Source organism: Morone saxatilis, unplaced genomic scaffold (genome assembly GCF_004916995.1).
Source record: "Morone saxatilis isolate NCDOM2014 unplaced genomic scaffold, NCSU_SB_2.0 Contig14, whole genome shotgun sequence".
In the NCBI taxonomy this organism is placed as follows: domain Eukaryota; kingdom Metazoa; phylum Chordata; class Actinopteri; family Moronidae; genus Morone; species Morone saxatilis.
In genome coordinates, this window is record NW_023339696.1 from 7502149 (window position 1) to 7520840 (window position 18692).

Sequence of the window (18692 nt, forward strand, 5' to 3'; positions counted from 1 at the left end):
GGCATGAGGTCGATAACACGACACTTGTGACACGGTGTACGGCGGAGTGGCGCTACTGTGTCATCGGCTAAATAGTTTATAAAAAACAGCTGCGAGGCGACAGAGTTTAAACTTGCTAAACAATACGCGGAAGCACGCTAGCAGACGTTATAAAATGCACCACTGTGGTTTCTCTTCACTCTAAAGTGCATACAGCTTAGTGTTTTCTAATCCTCTGTTTTACGTGATTTCCCTTAGGTCCGTGAATGTATCTCGCCATACAGCGTACATAATGAACCTGACCAGGAGCCAAGGATGAGCTCAGAGGTTCAGGGTGATTTCTGTCGTTTCTCTGCATCCCTCTGACGCTGAGGTGACAGTGCTTTGAATCCAGTGCAATCTGATAACGTCTTACAGTCATCTGCTATTCATAGGAGCTTTTATGTGTATTATGTAAGCTGTGGCTGCATGTCTTATATCAATATTTAAATGTGTCCATGCAGTATACACCTCCCTCCCTGCCTCACAATATTTCTATGTCTGCAGGCATCATATAAATAGTTATGTTTGTGCATGATGCAGCAGCTGGGGAATACATCCAGCTGTAAACAGAGAACAGAGTGCTCCTCTCTCTCCCTCCCTCTCTCTCTCTCTCTCCTCTCTCTCTCCCTCTCTCTCTGTCTATCCATCTTTCTATCTGTCCTCCCGACTGCAGTCTGCATACAGTGCCACACTGCTGCCGCTGCTGCTGCTGCTGCCCCTGTGTGATACGAGCAAGTGGGAGGAACAGCTTCCTCTGTTTTGTCTAAAAAAAATGACAAGACATCTTCCTGGAATTGCTGCAGCAGGGGTGGATTTGGCTTCCAGCCTCCTGCATTGCACAATCTTTCCCCTCTGCTTGGACAGATAAATAAGACCAAAGAAGGAACACTGGAAGACGAAGAGAAGGGGAGAGAAGCTACGGAAGAAAGGACAGAAAAGAGCCATAGCAGGGTGAGGGGGTGTGGAGCAGAATAGATTAAAAAAAAAAAAAGAAAGAAAAGAGGGGGAGAAGTTGAATGGCAGCGGAGGTATGAGGAGAGAAAGGGAGGCAGGGGTAGACACGGGGAACAGAAGATAGAGTGAGTTGCACTGCAGTAGAATGAGGGTTAGAGTGAAAGAGAGAGCCAAGAAGCATTTGAGCTGCCAGCCTTTCGCTTTTCGATCCGTCGCTTTCTGAAGAGGCAAGAAGAGGAAGCCACCGTGGAGGCGAGAAGGAGAAGGAGGAGGGGGGCTGAGGAGGAGGAAGCCAGAGGTTCTACACACAAGATGGCTGCTGTGTCCTCTGCCTCTGACACTGGTAAGTGGGTTTTTCATCATTTGCTGCACACCTCGCCGCAGGTTCCCCCATTCATCCCCATTCATTCCCATTCATTCATTGACAGCATCCAGGGTAGAGCGGTTTCATGTTTGAATCCCAAACATCCAATACTGAGAAACTGTTGCTGGAATCAACTTCCTGTATTTAGCAGCTCACATGGAAAGTGTCAGCAGCAGTGAGTAACAGGGGTACATCAATAAACTTCCTTCTCCTCCCTCTGTGTTCTACCCTCTACCCCACAGCGCAGGCATCCTTCCTCTTGCCGTCCTCTGAATATTCATCCATACTCATTCTTCCGTGATGCTGTTTATCAAAACATGCATCCTCTTCATGTAAGTTGTACTCAAAGTAAATCATATTCTGTCCACACGCATTCTTTCTGGAAGGAGTCCAAGGTTCCTCCTCTCTGACCCAATTTTTCCAAAGGCTAAGGACAGAGGAAAACAAAGAGGAGGCATGGCTGCGAGGGGCAGAGAAGGGGATAAGGACAAGAATGAAAGAGGAGGCAGTTAAGGAGAAGAGGTATAAGGTAGCAAGGAGCTCAGATAAGAAGGGGAAATCTAAGGAGTGAGGAGAGAAAGGGAGGGCATGTGAACTAGAGGGCTATGGTTATATGTTTCTTCATCTCCAAAAAGCACTTTGGGCACAAGACAATCCTTTAGAGACGGAACAGGGGATTAAAACAGAGTAAAGGATAAAGATAATTTCCTCTGAGGCAGCAGTTAGAAAGCAAAACCAACAAACCCACCCTTGTGGGGAACCTCCAGTCTAATCTTTATTTTATGTAACTTTATTTTAATTGTGTGTTTTAACAGGGGACCCCAGGGGCCGACACCCCCCTGAACGCAGACTGCTGATCCTGGGGGGGCCACAGTCTGGTAAGACCTCCACCGCCAACACAATCCTGGGGGATGAGGTCTTCGACTCTGGGACAGAGACTACTCACAGCAACGTGGGCCAGACGGAGATCTACGGCCGACGGGTGACTGTGGTAGACACCCCGCCCTGGGCCATCCCCAGTGACCCGGACGACAACGCCGAAGCTGACAGCAACGACAACGCTGGCGCCGAGTCGGACAGCCAGCCACAGCCCCCGCCAAGCCTTGACAGCGAGGGGCCATGCATGGGAGCCATTCTCTGCCCTCCTGGACCCCACGCCATCCTGCTGGTAGTGTCCATCACCCAGCCCTTCACTGACATCCAGAGGAGGGCCGCAGAGGAGCAGCTGGGGGCCCTGGGTGGGGGGACATGGAGGTACTCCATGGTGGTCTTTACGGGGGTGGACAAGCTGCCCAAAGGTGTTTTCATTGAGGAGCACATAGCAAACACTGGAGAGTCTCTGCAGTGGCTGGTGGAGAGATGTGGAAGCAGGTACAGTATCTGTTTTCTCCCTTTCTCTTCTCTCCTGCTCTAAACAAAAGTCTTTGTCAAATCTTTGTTAGAACTGTGCACTCAAATAATTACTGAATCTTGTGTTTGGAGCAACGGCGCAGCAGCTCAATAGACTAGTGGTTCCATTTTGGTGTCAAGGACCCCCTAAACTGATACACATGCAGGCCACAGACCCATATTTAATAGGACAAAGACTGACAGATTCCCTTGTCTGATAAGATTTTGTTTTTCCAACTGCCTATACTGTAGACGGGGCGATTAATAGTGAAGAGAGTGAAACCTATGAACAGGATAGGTATTGTTATACAGTGTTCGTTGGGCAAAAAAATATTAAATTAAATTAAATTAAAAATAAAATCTAAATACCACTGCGTAAGTGAAAAAAGTGGTATAAAGATTTTTGTGGCCCTAGAGGTAGCTGCTCGAAATGTTACAAGTTGCCTCAAGTGATGTCGTTTGAGGTCTGAAAACTACAAATTTGAACAAAAATAGAATCTGGTTTTGTGGGGTTGTGGGGAAGTGAGATTACCAGACTTTTTTAGCCCAAAGCTACATTAACATTATTCGCATAATAGACCCAGATCTCTGACTAAACTGTTGATGGATCAGTTGCATTGTGGGTAATGTTGGCACCAGGTTTTGACAAGAAAGAGGAATACATGGAATAAAAAAGACGTAATAACTAAAATATATATATATATCAAAGATATCGCTTGTTCTCACCATCTTGCATCAGATATGTTATAGGAGCAGGGTGACTTGTGCATCTGTCCCAGCTGATCTTGTAAACCATCAAGTCTTCTTTGCATTGTTGAGAAGGGTACTCCAGTGATTTAGTACTCTGTGAAAGTCAGATTAAGTGGCGGATTTTTTAAAAAACAGTCCAAATCGAGATAAACTGACTTTTAGTCCCTGTTATGATTCCAGATCCAAAAATGTCCACTGGACAGTGTTTTGCTTTCTGTTTAAGTCTTACGTCCACTGAGGTAACCCTGATGACATCATTATGACTCATTAGGACTCCTCGTGATGAGAAAAGTTACTTTATGTGTAAAACTGTTGGAATGCCCCTTTAAAAATGGGTCCTTTCCACCTGTAGGTACCATGCCTTTGATAACACTCGCAAAGAAACAGAAGACAACACACAGGTACCTGAGCTGATGGAGAAGGTGGAGGAGATGATCACTGACAACCAAGGTTTGTTTTGCACATGAAGTAACATCATTGTGTTGTGCTGCGATCCGCTCAATAACCATACTGTATGTTCAATGCATTGTTAACAAACACATCATGTGTTATAGAACTGAAAAGAATAAATCATATATTGCCTCTGTCATGCAGGCTGGTACTTTGAGGTGAATGAGTTGATTTTACTGGAGGAGGAGCAGGCCAGGAGAGCCCTGGAGGAGGAGAGGATGAGGATGGAGGAGCACGCCAGACAGAGGGACCAAATGATTGGAGGACCTCCCAGAGGTATGAGGCAGCTGTGTGTGTTAGTGTGTGTGAGTGAGTCATGCATTGTATTGCTGTTCCTGGGAAAACAAATCTCCAGAATTGGTGTTGTAGGAAATAGCTTACTCATTGGTAGTCAATCAATATCGATTTAATTCTTAATGGTTTTCCATTCTCTATCACTGTTTCCCTCTCCATCTTTCTGTCCATATCTAAAGCTTTCTTTGTCTGTTTTTCTCTCTCTCTCAGAGTTGAGACTGCTGTTGTTGGGCTGGAAGGGCGTGGGAAAGAGCTCGGTGGGGAACTCCATCCTGGGCCGGCGGTACTTTGAGTCAGGCCAGGAGACGGAGCTGTGCCTTAGAAGGCAGGCGCTCGTATCAGGTCGTCGGGTCACCATCGTCGACACCCCGGGCTGGGATTGGTTCTCGGTGAGGCGAACCCCAAAGCGCATCCGCCAAGAGTCCCAGCGCGGAGCCGCCCTCCTGCGACCTGGGCCCCACACCCTGCTGCTGGTCCTCCCTGTCGTCTCGTCCCTCACCGCCAGGAAGAGACGAACTCTCCTGGCTCACATAGAGACTCTGTTTGGTGACAGCGCGTGCCTCCACACCATGGTGCTGTTCAGCTGTGGTGATTGGTTGGGCCGCACACCCATCGAGGAGCACATTCTTAGAGGCGGGCGGGAGCTGCAAAGACTACTTGAATACTGTGGGAACTATTACCACGTCCTGGACAGTAAGACCCCTGGCAAGGACAGGAGTGTGTCAGTCCTGCTGGATAAGATAGAGGAGATGATCAGAGAGAATGGAGACAAGGCTTTCCTCCCCATACAGACGGAGTGGTGTAAGTCACACAATTTTATTTTCCTATACCTTCTTGTTTTGCAGTCTGAACGACATACTTGTCTGAAGTCTGTGTGTCTAATCATTGACGTTTCAAATTAATCATCTGTCTAATATAACTGTGTTGCATTTGACAGTGAGCGAGGAGAGTTCTTACTCTTCTGACAACACGGAGCCTGAAGATGACTGTCGAGGATGCCAGCTTCAGTGACACGATCGCACCAAAAGGAAAGTGGTCCGGCTTTTCATCCTCGTTCTGAGCCTTCAATAGGCCCAAACATCGCCTTGTGTAACTTAAACCTCATCTAGATATCCGGCTCAGACTCTGAAGAGTCTTAGGGAAAACAAATGGTTCGGAACAGGAGTCTCATCATGAGTAGCTCCTTTTGAATGAAATGTAAAGGCCGAAGTCACTGAGCAAAGCTCGTCCTGGACTGAAAGTGAGCACGCCTGACACTAAATGTTCAAAACACTCCTCCTCAAAACCCAAGAGGAGGAGAAACATTCTGCTTCTGCTTCATGGGACCATAGTTTGATCCCTGTTCATGAGCATGTACACAGATATCAACTGCTGCTAAAGAGACCCTGTTTCAACACTGCAGAGTAAAGAATTACTCGTCATTGTAACTATGTTAAGACCACACTTATACCAGTTAAAAGCGTTAAATCAAAACCAAAAGGCATATGCTGAAGATATTCGTGTCTCATGTCTGCAGTACATTTGTCACTCTTGGTTACTGGACGACTAAGAAGAATATCTCTGTGTATGACTTGTACCATGAGTTAGTCATCCCCTTCTGCGTCACGTGCCAATTCTGTCAGTCAGATTGAATGAGTAGTTCAAAAGAAATGGTTTGAGTGGCAGAGACCAACTGAATACCAAACCATGGACAGTAGGACAAAAGATAATAATGCTGTGTGCACACCAGTTTAAGAGTGAGTGGTTTTGTGAGTTGTGCACTCCGGTTACGTAGATGTTACCGGTATCGTACAACCTCAGACATGACACTTTATGAGCTTTCACATGAGTGATGTTAAAATTCTCTTCATTAACATTTGGTTAGTTTCTGCTCAGGGAGTCAGGGTTTAAAATGCTTCCTCCAGGGCAAAATCTGGTACATTTACAGAAACGCTGATTAATGCTGACCGCTAAACTGCATACGTAAGTCAAATATTAATTCAAAATGGAGGTTTTCTGTGAGTATTTGCTTTAGTTTGCTGGAAGTAAGAGAGAGCCAGTGTTTGCACTCTGGCTGGAATTGGTTCCTTTGGTTATCTTGTGCTAAAAAAAAAATTTAACTGGATCCATCTAAAGCAGTAAATATAGTCATTCTTAGCCCACCTTCTGCTGTAGCATTCATACACACGAGCAGCCCTAAAAACAGTAAGGAAAGGCTGTATTGAAACTGTGTGCAGTCTCAGTTCCCTGCGGAGCTACTTGGACTGGCTCTGCTTCGCTGTTTGTGGTCATGCATCCAGCGCATTTATCGACAAGGTAGATTCAGCTACGTGCCTCAGCATCAAAGCGTGAGAGTGGGAGTACAGCCCTGCTGCAGGGCAGTATCCCGTAGGCTACATTGAGCTTTCGCATGCTACAGAAACAACATAACCTCATGAACCATACGGGCTCACATAGGGCTTTTACTACCTTTTTCTACATCACTGGGACATCTGTTCCTGACATCAATAGGGATGTTTTGAAAAAATAAAATATATATATATTCAGCTCTCAGAGGCATGTTAAGACACCGCATGCAGATAAACGAGTGCCTATAGAGTTGAAGGCAACCTCACTTCTTATTCCTCTGACTCTTGCTTGAGCAAGTCGATGGGAACTTCTGGTATGACATCACATCCCTCTACCTTTACGACTGCAAAAAAAAAAGTGGAAAAAAGCTAATTCACGCTCTGAAAGGTACAAATAAAAGCATATATAATATGTGACCGATACCACTGCCATGCTGTAAAATGTTATTTTATACAAATGACGTAGCCTATAACAGAAACCCCCCGACACTGCTTTCCCCTGCGCTTTACTGACTCTGTGCTTCATCTAGTGATGTAGGCTACCACAGCACTTTGTGTGACAAGCATGACTTTACAATTTGATATGAGGATATTTCAAACATTCATTTGGAGTCTTAGAGTCCCACTTCACCTGTGAATATATTGTATTATCCGTGTATATTTACAGTGTAAAATATGTTACATTGTACGCTTTTAGAGAAGCATTTTGCACTGTGTAAGTTCTACCACTTTACCGTAGCCAAAGTGACGTTACTTCCTGTGTGGTCCGTCCTAAATGGTGATTGCATCATCAGTACTTTGCTCATCCTCAGACAACAATAAAAGATATGGATATATTGTTGTGTATTTTTGGCTTTCATCTTATTATTTGTGTATTTTTTTTCCTATAGACAAACTGCAGTACTATCCTAGAAAACATTATTATTTTGACATGCAGATAACTCTGTGGTGGAAGTAGTAGGTGGATGCAGTATTGTCACTAGGTGGCACTGTAGCAAGCAGATTGGTCCACAGAATACTGACTGTGGATACTTATACTAAGAAAGAAATATATTTTAAAACAATGTGGAATCACTCATTTAGAGTATTATCTGCTCTCCAGTGGAAGGAATTCAGTTTAAAATATTATAAAGTTAGTAAGAAAAATAAATAAGTCTAGAAAAGGCTTTCTTTTCTTACAGTCCAGAAACTTTACAGTGAAGGAGGAGACATTTTGTGTCCAACAGGAAAACTTTATTCAGGAAACTATTATTATTAAACTATGTATTCAAACAGAATTTGAATATTGAAAAATTCTGAATTTATAATGAGGAAGATGGAGTTATGTCTTTTTTAAGGATTTTAATGTGGTAATGAAACTTGTGTTTGTGGGAAAAACATATTAGACACACATTATTTTTCCAAGCATGTATTTATATATGTCTGGAGGGGATCTTTGACACATTCATTTTAACTTTACCTTGTCAAAAACTACCTTTAGTACATACAGTAGGCATACTGTACTATATTTTATAGGGTTTTATTGATCTTGGCTGCCGTATCTGGTCAGGTAACCATTTATACTGTACGTCAGTATGTCCAAACCAACTCTAAACGAGGAAAAGAAGTGTCCTTTCATAAGAATGTTGTTTAGAAAGTAATAATCTTGAACACACTTTTGAAAAATGAGGGCATTTACACAGGCAGGAGTTAGCCAAGTCTTTTTCTGGAGGAAATGTTTTTCCTATTGTAAGTAGCTCTGCACCATCTTGACTTTGGCGTGCCTCCAGCTATAGATTGTCCCTAAACTATCTGGATGAAAGCCTGGGCCAATTACAGTGTGAACACCTCGGGCCAGTCGTAGGCTGAATGCCCGCATTTCTGTTGGTAATATTATTCAAGCAGTGCCGAGGTCAGCACCAGTCAGCACTCTCTTTTCTCCCTCTCTCCCATTCTCCCTCAGACTATGAGAAACACACATTATTTAACACACACTTCAGCAAGTGTCATAATTTAGTGATCAGCAGAGGGAAAAAACCCACTAAAACAGACACTTATTTATTTTTTATTATTTTTTTTACTGGTTTCCCTTGTACTTAGAAATTGCTTCTTCTTTTTTTCACATGACTGTCAGTTGATTGAATACTCATGTGTGCAGCACACTGCTGGTCAGGCGGGCTCCATTATCCTCTTCCCAGTTTGTTTGTTTGAAAGAGGCTCCACACAGATGGACCTCCGCAGGCTCATTGTGCTGTATTATCAGATCAGGAACAAAGACTGTGTTCGGGACGAGGTTACATTCTGAACTGACTTAAAACTGTCTCAAACCAAGTCATAAATCACGTGCTTCACCAGTGTAAACTAGTTCACTGTACGTATAAATCACCAGCACTGCAGCGAAGCTTTCTGATTCATTTGAAACCAGGGACTTTGTCTTCATGAAGTGCCATTTATGATTTATGATTATGAAACCCATTCTCACACTGTATATATCTCCTCTTTAACCATTTCACAATGCTATTGTTTTAAAAGACTCACTTCTACAGATAATTATATTTATATATATATATATATATATATATATATTATACTAAATATAAATAATATCCTCCCAATATACACTGATACACAGAGGGAATCCAAAAGACAGCAATTAGGTTTTTAGACTCTTTATTAAGAGACTCATAATACAGATGGTCCTGTTATACTGTAATACACACACAAGTTCTTAAAATACATTCTACTGGCACGGTACTGAGGTCCAGAGAGGAAAAATATACAAACATTACAAGAGCACACAAGTTTACATCCTTAATGGGAAATACTTGTTACCATAGAACTACTCTAAACAGTATACTATATTTAATACCAGTGTTAGAAATTTTAAAAAAGGAGATGTTCTAACAAACATCAGATTTACTGGATACAAGACATGCTGAGTGGACAGATACTTTACTGTTTGCATGAAAGAAATTCAAAATCTGCTGAGCCCCACTTTCTCAATTATCACTTCTTCACACGTCATTTGTCCTCATTTGGTCCAACCACTAGGGGTCAGCACTAAGACCTTTTTTGGTCCTGGCCAGGCGGACTTCCTCCATCAGCTCTTTCAGGTACTCGATCTCCCTTGCCATGGATTCTGCCTTCTCAGTCAGCTCCATGTTCTTCCTCTCCAGCAGCGCATGCTCCTGAAGAAGTGATTCCTGCTCAGTTTTCTTCTTCTGCCTGTAACGTGTGGCGGCCGTCTTATTCTGCTCCATCTTCTTAAGCTTCTTGGCCTTTGGTGCCTTGAAACTCGTCCGTTCTTCTCCACCTGCGCCCCGGAGGGTTTTGACTTTGACACTGATGGCATTGGGAGAGGGTGGACTAGCTTTATATGTGGGCTCGGGGTATGGTCTGCTTCTGGACGATTTTGGGGCAGGGGAGGAATGCACCACCTCTGATGTGGCGGCGATTGAGACCTCCTCTTTGGGAGCCAGCACGAGGACGATGCGGGTCGGTGCGAGGTTGAGGACGAGCCTCTGGACCTGAGGGACGACAGGAATCACCACCGGCTTCACCTCACTCTCAGAGACGTCCACTTCACTGCCCAGGTCCAGGGTGTAGGCTGGGGAGGAGGGAGAATCAACCAAGGGGGAAGACGGGTCTGGAGATGTGGGCTCAGACTTGATTTCCAGCTCTTCTTGTGGCTCTGGGACGCACATGGGAGGGGAGGGGACACCCTGTTCATCAATGTAGGACTCGGGCTCATCCACTGTAATGACAGAAGGCTCGGCACAGACAGCGGGAAGAGGGGCGGGGGGAGGGGGAGACACACATGGAAGAGAAGCAGCGGGCAGACTCGGGAGCACAGACGTTGAGAGAGTGGGCACTGGGAGGGCGTCAAGCTCCATGGAGCAATCCAAGGAGGCTAGGAAGTCTTCTGGAGAGCCAGGGGACTCGTCAGTAGGACTGCAGGAGCCAATCAGACTCTCCAGGTCAAGCTCGCTCAGATCCACCCTCTCAGCCATCCAGTCCAGGTCACCGAACATATCCTCTGTGGAGGAAAGAGAGGCGTTAGATTAAGGAGATGATGGCCTTTCCTCTAATTTGGTGCTGAAAAACGTATAAATGAAAACTATTTTACACCACCATTACCTTTGCTGTCATCTGAGACGGTCTGTCTCAGCTGACCAGGATGGCCCAACCAGGGGAGGGAGAGCAGGTCAGACTCAGTCCCGACTTTGTCCCCCTGGAAGAGGACGGCCGGCGGTGAAGGAGGAGGAGAGTAGAAGGGAGGAGGAGAGGAGAAAGAAGACAGCGATGAGGAGGTGAGGGGAGACGCAGGTGAAGTGTCCCCCTCCAAAGAGGTTCCTCCTTCCTGTAGTTCTTCTTGGTCAGGGCGAACAGATAGGAGGTCCATGGCGTCAGCCATGGGAGAGGAAGGTCCCCAGAGAAGGACCTCCATGTCTTCCAGGCCAAACTGTGAGTTTGTCATCATCATGGTCATAATGGCCGTTGTTGGTCACAAAAGGAGTGTGCGACGATGCTAGGAAAGTCTCGAACTCTTTTATGCTGTCGAATGCAGCAGTGGTGAGGGTTTCCACGAAGGACCTGAGGGAGAGAAAAAGAAATTGGTGAAAATTTGAACATAAGTATTGTAGAAAATATGCTACAGTTCATACACCCCACTGACATATTTTATTATTTAGACTTTAAACTATGCTGTGTGCAAAGAAAAAGTGTGGGTAAATAACAACAGTGTTGTTCTGCTATAGAAATCTCTAAAAGCTAAATAACAGTGAGCGCAACACTGCCCCCTTCACTGCAGTGCACCTGCTGCACATCACGTGTTTCCACCCAGTCCTGTGACTCTGACGTCAGTCTGTCTCCAGACAGGGTCACGCACGGACTCCTCCGCCGCCCTCGCGCACTATAAACAGCCACTTTTGTTCTCAATCCGCCTACATGAAGGCGCCATTTTGACACAAAGAGGAAACGAACCATTTTCTGACTGCCACGTCGATAGTCCGGATAATAGTACTGAAGGTTTATACAAATGTAGTTACACCGTATTTATTATATTGATAGTAACTTAACATCGAGACACATTTCTGTCAAGTTTAACGTCGTTTCAGTAGCATATCCTGTATTTTATTCCACCAATAAATCACCGTATCTTATTATAATTCGGCGATTCAGATGATGTCAAATTAATTAGAAATGTAAAATCAAGTTTAATAAAGATATAGCTTTGTGCTCGCGGTCAAGTGAGGCTGCTGAGGCGCGCGGCCACTGTAGGCCGGACAGCTGTCATCGACCAAATATCATAAAAAAATAATACTTACGACATTTTTGCTGAATTAGAAGTGACTCAGTGCACTGGCTGGATGCACTGTTTTGTTGGCGGCTGGATCGCGGCACACTTTTACACTGCCATTTCGGCGAATAGAGCGATGTTCAACAATGCGGTCGCTTCGTTTGTTGTTCTTCAGGAAGGAAAATGGCGCACGCGGTGGCACGGCGTGCTGATATAGTGCAACAGGGAGTTCCGGAGGTATCCTTCCGCAGTGCCGACATTATCACTCCGCCAGTGTTTATGTGCCACATTCCTTGTCTAGTCTGTTGTCATCCTAAAAAGTAGTAACTGTTACTAGGCTAAATTAAAGCAAGGTTTTACATTAATACAGTACATTTTATTCATCACAATCATAAGTGGTACTACAATCTTGAACTACCTGAATACTGGCTTTAGTAAATTACACAAATCAGGTTTTAGAAATATAAAATGCTTATTAAAAGTGGATACTAAGGCATTTATTCTCCAGTTGCACCAACAAAAACCTTTCAAAACATATCTCACACACACTCTGGGACATGAACCAACGACAAGTTCTTTACTTCAAGTAAACTTTTCCCACATATGATTCAGGTGATCAAGGTCATCCTGCAGATTTTCAGCCAGCAGGCGAACTCTGCCTGCAAACCTAATCTTACTCGACTTCTTCAGCTTCTGACCCTGCTTTTCTTTGAAATACTGATCCATTTCCTTAACAAAAGCCTGAAGCAGTCTCTCAGATGACATTACACCTGTGTGTGAAACCGAACCCTTCCTTTCATCGTCAGTCACAGACTTGGACAGTTGTGCCATCGTCAGTGCATCTTGATGAGCTCCTGCCCTCTGTAACCTGGCAATGTCGTGCCTTCGGAGCTCAGTCATCCCAGAGAGGATAAATTCCAGACATTGTTCCAGGTCAACAATATTATCCTTATATTCGTACACTAGTTTCTCAACTGACATCTTATTCACAAGCTTTTTCTTGTTGGCCTTAGCAGCGTGGACGCCCATGCCCCCAGCGGACGCCACCATACCAGCACCAACAGCAGTAGCAATCAGCGATGTTCCCATGGTCACGGGGGCCAAGGCAATGCCCAGAATTGCAGTCACCCCTCCCACAGCACCTGTGGTCCCTCCAGCAATGCCCATAGTTTTGTTATCCTTTTCCATCTTGTCCAGGCTTTGGTAGATGGAGGTAAACTCTGCGATGATGTCCCGCAGTCTTTTATTGCGTTTCATCATGAGGAAGTTGTAGAGACGCAGGGCCTTTCTCACAGTCATCGCTCTGTCATTAAATGATCTGCACAGAGACAGCGACAGAAAAGTCTTAACAAAAATCAGCACATGTAGTTCAGTTTGATATCAGTTCTGAAATAGTTTAACTTCCACTGTCACATTTAATTTGTCTTACAAAAGGCCAGCACTGTTTCCTGTATTTATTTTTTACAAATATTGTAGGACAAAACTGCTGGCACCAGAATGACATCCCCAAGAACAAATTCATAAAGTAGTTGTTTCCCTGTGGTTACCTGATTTCTTCTTCTATACTGAGGCCATACAGTGACGGAGCCATGAAATCCGATTCTGTTGGTATGACAACACAGAGACAGATTAAATACTGATCATGCCTTTTGTTACGGAAGACACTGGTGTTTTTGTGCATCTTTGTTACTGATTTTATTTATTGTACGTCTTTAAAACTGTATAAGAATAAAAATTAAAGAATGACAATGAAATTGATACAATATAGAAAACAAACATTGTGCTTACTTGACACTCTTTTCAACCATCTCAGCATGCCATTGATGTCCTGAGGAAAACAGGTCATTTTCTTGTCAATAACCATTGCAGAGAGACAATAGATTTTATTCACAAAACCTCTTTAAACTATAAATAAAATAAAATTAAATCATTTTATTTATCCAGGAGGGGAGCATGTGAACTAAGCCTTACGTCCGGTTTGGTCTGTTGATGAGAAGAGAAGCAGTCACTCTGGTGTCCGGAAGTAAGTGTTGACCTCCCTAGTGACTGGTAGTGTTTTACCAGAAACAGATTAATGTATGAGAAATAAATTGATGTAGACCATTGTTTAAATCTAGATAGATATAATCTGCTCAGTATTAGAGAGTACAGACATACACACAGTCTCACCATACTATCTCCATCCTCTGGCAGAATGGATAAGTAGGGACGATAGTCTATTTCACTGTACAACGACTCTGATGGTGTCCATATTGAAGGAGGGGGTGGTGGTTTGAATGGAGGTGGTGGTGGTTTGGTCTGTAATAGACAGAGGAATGGTAAATATGGTAAACATTATACTTGCTAAATATCAGCATATCTTAAACCACCACTGCGCCTAAGTAGCTAATCCAGACTGCTAATCTGAGTGAGTGAGAAATTAGTCTAAAATAAATGGGTTAGGGTTAAAAACACATGGATGGTACGGATTTCCCAGATTTAAGCTTTGTTTTGGCACCTGTCCAAGGACAGTTCATCACCTATAGCTTTGTTGTCTACTGTGCAGTAGCTCTCATACCTGTGAAGGCGAGATTTCATACTCTGAGGCAGAGCGTGGAAGGGAGGGCCGCCGGTGTCGAGGAGGGACTGCAGGTTTGTCTGTACTGTACTGTACTGTATTTTGTCTGGATTGCTGACTCTGATCAGTGTAGATCTGTCCAGGAAAATATTAACAAGATAGAAATGGGTCAATATATTACATATTTAAACAGGACAAAGTGAGTGTAACTCCTCTCAATGTGTTAATTTTTCTGAAATATTGGGATGAGGTGAGAAAGTACAACAATCAAAACTCCTTGTTTTGAGGGAAACATATTTGCCCCCCAGCACCTCTGAATCTCACTAATTAACATTTTACATCTGGTTTATTTAATCTGTTCCAAACAAAGTGTAAAAATTACCATTTGCAGTTTTCTGAAAACTAATAAGCATTTTTTCCCAAATTGTCAAATGATTCTTTTGGTTTCTTGGTAATAACACACATGAAGTAATATTTTATATATATATTATATACCTTCACAGCTGGCTCAGTGTTTAAATTCACACAGCGACTCCCTCCCTCGACTGCTGCTGTGGGTTTACTGGAGGTCAGGTGTTTGCTCGTTGGCGGTCTGGGAGGAGGACGAACAGGTTGAGGCCTCTTATAGTCTGCAGGGTATGGACTGAGTTGGGATTTCTAAAAACAGAGGAACAGAAAAACATTTACATGTAGGCCTATACTAATTAATACATGCAAATATGCAATTATGAGTTAATATAATCAAGTCAAAACAGCTCAACTTGCCACTGCACTGTTTGTGTGGCTGGTCGTCTCTACAGAGTTTGGACACTTTGGTTGCCATTTAGACCTGGGAGATGGTACAGGCTTGACTTTAACCTCTGACTGGCTTCCACTTGTGTCAGCAGGCTGACAAAGAAAGAGAATAAAAAAAAAAAACAAAGACAAAACCCCATAAATAATAAAGTGCAAGTCCTAAGATTTCTATTTCACTCTGAATGTCTCCAGTTCCTCTAAAGATGGAACGAGGTAAGAACTGCAATTACCAGCAGACAAAAATCAATTTTTACCTTTGGTGCATCCGGGTCCTCGTAGACAGACTCCGAGACATCACAGGAGCTGGTGACGGTGGACTTCATCATGTAGCTCTTCCTGAGGGGTTTCGGTGTCTATGGGGTTTAATAATGACAGAAAGTAACTCTCTAATATTAGAACTATTACCAACAAACACTGCCAAACAACCAAGTGCCTTGTGTCTCTATGTTTCCTTATTCTTGTATATGTTGCATAAATACATGTTACCAGTAATGTTACTGTCTGTTCCTGTTTATCTACCAGGAAAGCTTCAGTTTTTTTCCAAAATTGTCAGTTTAGTTCCTGTAACACTCTTATCTCCAGACATGAATGCAGGTGTGGAGCAAGGTGGTGTGTACACAGTAATCTTATGTAACTCAAACACATCTGACTAAATAATTACCACACATATCTTTAATTTAAAGTATGGGTTTTGAAGTCTGGTTGTGCTAACCAGCAGTTGTAACCGTGACTAATTCTTCTGTACTGGTTCCTCGGAGCAAAAAAGAGGAGCCTAATTAACCCCCTGTCACATGGTATTCCCATGCCTGACCCCATGTTTACTTAATTTTGGAATATGCAACATTTGAGCATAAAAGTGAAAAATCTTAAAACTGGATATTGACCTCTTCAAGACAGGGCCTAAAGATTAGAAAGTACAGCAGAGTCTGCCTAAAGGACTTCCTCATGTCAGTCTTTTTTTTATTAATTGAGCACGGCCGGGGCTTTCAGGGCCCACTTTGTCCAGTTAGTAATCCAGTCTTGGATACATTTAGCAGGAGACCAGTGTTAAAGATTTGTGAATGATGGACAAGTTTTTGCTGTTTGTCAAAAAAAAACAAAAAAACAAGCCAATCAGGCATTTTTAACAGAGGCCATTCTGACCATTCTGAAGAAAACACAGGTGTAAAAAATACCATAATTAAGTACATTTACTCAAGTACTACACTTCAGTACAAATTATACGTACTTGTACTTTACTTTTATTTTAATGCCACTTTCTACTTCTACTCCACCACATTTATTTGGCCGCTTTAATTTCTATTATTATCATTATACCATATTATTATACAAGTAGAGCTGAAACACTTAGTCAATCAATCAATTACTTGATTAACACAAAATTAATTGAAAACTATTCGTAATTAATGAAAACATTTTGTGGTTCCAGCTTCACATATGTGAGGATGTACTGCTTTTCCATTGAATTATTTTATAATTTATTTATTAGGATTTTTTAATAACTTTGAGGTTTGGACAAAACAAGCCATAAAGGCGTGATGGTGACACTTTAAGTGTGTGTAAGTGTGACGGTTTTACAGGTTATAAATTATAAAAACCAAAAAATAAATTGATTCATGAAAAAAATAATCAGCAGATCAATCTGTCATGACAATAATGATTAGCTGCAGTCCTATACAAAATAGTTTACAGTGGTATTAGTACTTTTACATAGTAGTTGAAGTAAAGAATCGGAATAGCCTTCCTCTACCACTGGCTTAACGTTTTAGTGACACCTGTGCTAATAACAAGTCAGAAAGTTCTGTTTTCAACCAAAGGAAAAAACACGATCACAATGAGACATTTGAGCGAGAAAACTGAGCTGAGACCAGCATTGTTTACAAGAACAGGTTTAGTCAACCTGACGCATGCAGCACTAGTAGATCCACCTGCAGTGTAATTAGGAGTGATAATGTGCGTAATAAGTGCTTTTCTGATAGGGTTGGTTCTGTAGCACTATAGTGACACATTTTTAAAGCATTTTAAGTACACCTTAATGCATTGTTGTATTCACTTGTTTATGTCAATGGTTTGTTTTGCTCTGATGGTACAAAGTTGCTGCTGTTTAAGATCACCAATCACTGCTTGGGCCAGAATCTTACCAGCTAATTGTTACTTAATAATATACAGAGCTTCAGATATAATATCCAACAGACCTTTTTCCCAGCAGCTACATATAAACATAAGAAAAAGCTGATTCTTAACATCATGGTCCAATTTAGAAGTAGCTCTCACTATTCCATTTGAGCCTTTAATTATGGATCTGTTACCTTTCAACAGAGCCACACTAGCTGTTTCCCCATTCCCAGTCTAGCTAAGCTAAGCTAATCAGCTGCTGGGTGTAGCTTTATATTTGCCACACAATTTTGGTGTCAATCTTCTCATGTAATTCTCTGTGTGATTATTATAAGGGAATAAGTATTTCCCAAAATGTTTAAAGGAACATTGCAGAAATGTTACACATAAGATAATAATAAACTTAGTGATACTAATTAAGGTTCAGCGCTAGTCAAACAGAGTCAGGGTGCTATTTTACATGTTGTGCTCACTAGATAGGCTCTGCTACACTAAATGGAACCTTAATTGGCATCATTGATAACACCTGTGTTTACCCTACTATTTCACATCAAATTGCTGCTGTGAAAAAGGTCTCTTTGTTAAAGTCATCTATTAGGTGAATTGGTGGTACGTGTGTATCATTTAGACCCAGCTCTTTTCTAAAACATATTTGACTCTTTATAAACATAAGAAAGAGCTGATTCTTACCATCATGGTCCAGTTTCGAAGTCGTTCTCACTATTCCATTTGAGCTTTTAATTATAAATCCAGTATGAGGAATGGTTCAGCTTGTCTGCCATGCATTTACACGCATGCACCGTTTGTCAAGCCACGGATGCCATGAATGCCTGTCGTCCGGTCTAAAAAGACCTAATGGTGTGATTTCCATCCCGCGTCACAACAGAGAAAAAAAAACTGTGGGTGGATCCCCTTTTTGCAAAACTTCAGCATATAGGACAAGCAATGAGTGGAATGAAAGCCGAACATCTGCACTGTCACTCCGACATCAACTGGCACACAAGTTTGACAGCCAGAGGACACTGTACTCACATTGATTGCCTGGAGACTAAACCTAGCCTTAACCAGAACCACTGCATGCCAAAACCCAGCCTTAACTCAAAACTAACCCTAACCTTAATCAAAACCCAAGTCTTAACCCTGAGGTTTCTTAGTTTACCTTATGGGGACCAGTGTTGCGTCGTCTGCTGGAGATTTTATCTGAAACTCGTTCAACAGGCCAAGTGAAGTCTTATCCACGACTGCTTTCACGCTTTGTTTTGGATGAATGACAGAAACAGCAGCTTGTTGGATGACTCATCTTACTTTGGTTTGGATTTGAAACTTTTCTTTTATCAGAATCAGAGTCAGAATTATGTTTATTGCCAAGTAGGCTAGGTTTTTACACCTACGAGGAAT

The 18692-nt window shown here is 42.7% G+C and overlaps 3 protein-coding genes across 3 annotated transcripts; 1 reads left to right on the forward strand and 2 right to left on the reverse strand.

The window, feature by feature from the left end:
* Positions 1 to 16: 16 nt before the first annotated feature.
* si:dkey-110g7.8 (GTPase IMAP family member 8) lies at positions 17 to 7376 on the forward strand. The gene is made up of 6 exons (XM_035654695.1): positions 17 to 1318; positions 2155 to 2710; positions 3831 to 3928; positions 4073 to 4204; positions 4433 to 5023; positions 5160 to 7376. The coding sequence occupies exons 1-6, from the start codon at positions 1288 to 1290 to the stop codon at positions 5231 to 5233; spliced, it is 1482 nt and encodes a 493-aa protein (XP_035510588.1). The 5' UTR covers positions 17 to 1287; the 3' UTR covers positions 5234 to 7376.
* Positions 7377 to 9181: 1805 nt separating this feature from the next.
* Positions 9182 to 12040, reverse strand: atf4b (activating transcription factor 4b). The gene is made up of 3 exons (XM_035655006.1): positions 11856 to 12040; positions 10666 to 11121; positions 9182 to 10564 (listed from the first exon to the last, which is right to left on the reverse strand). Exons 2-3 carry the CDS (start codon positions 11015 to 11017, stop codon positions 9576 to 9578), a joined length of 1341 nt encoding a protein of 446 aa, XP_035510899.1. The 5' UTR covers positions 11018 to 11121; positions 11856 to 12040; the 3' UTR covers positions 9182 to 9575.
* Positions 12041 to 12075: 35 nt separating this feature from the next.
* Positions 12076 to 15035, reverse strand: LOC118323087. Its single transcript, XM_035655007.1, has 7 exons — positions 14880 to 15035; positions 14385 to 14519; positions 13997 to 14125; positions 13799 to 13873; positions 13616 to 13655; positions 13375 to 13429; positions 12076 to 13145 (listed from the first exon to the last, which is right to left on the reverse strand). Exons 3-7 carry the CDS (start codon positions 13997 to 13999, stop codon positions 12410 to 12412), a joined length of 909 nt encoding a protein of 302 aa, XP_035510900.1. The 5' UTR covers positions 14000 to 14125; positions 14385 to 14519; positions 14880 to 15035; the 3' UTR covers positions 12076 to 12409.
* Between the last annotated feature and the right edge of the window lie 3657 nt (positions 15036 to 18692).

Excerpts from the sequence above, each read along its gene's own strand:
- si:dkey-110g7.8 (XM_035654695.1), top strand. The coding sequence starts at position 1,288 with ATGGCTGCTGTGTCCTCTGCCTCTGACACTG. Across the intron at positions 4,205-4,432 it reads GATTGGAGGACCTCCCAGAG|AGTTGAGACTGCTGTTGTTG; the intron begins GTATGAGGCAGC and ends TCTCTCTCTCAG. Across the intron at positions 5,024-5,159 it reads CCCCATACAGACGGAGTGGT|TGAGCGAGGAGAGTTCTTAC; the intron begins GTAAGTCACACA and ends TGCATTTGACAG.
- atf4b (XM_035655006.1), bottom strand. The coding sequence starts at position 11,017 with ATGACCATGATGATGACAAACTCACAGTTTGGCCTGGAAGACATGGAG. Across the intron at positions 10,565-10,665 it reads CGTCTCAGATGACAGCAAAG|AGGATATGTTCGGTGACCTG; the intron begins GTAATGGTGGTG and ends TTTCCTCCACAG.
- LOC118323087 (XM_035655007.1), bottom strand. Across the intron at positions 13,430-13,615 it reads ATGGTTGAAAAGAGTGTCAA|AATCGGATTTCATGGCTCCG; the intron begins GTAAGCACAATG and ends TCATACCAACAG. Across the intron at positions 13,146-13,374 it reads AGTATAGAAGAAGAAATCAG|ATCATTTAATGACAGAGCGA; the intron begins GTAACCACAGGG and ends GTCTCTGTGCAG.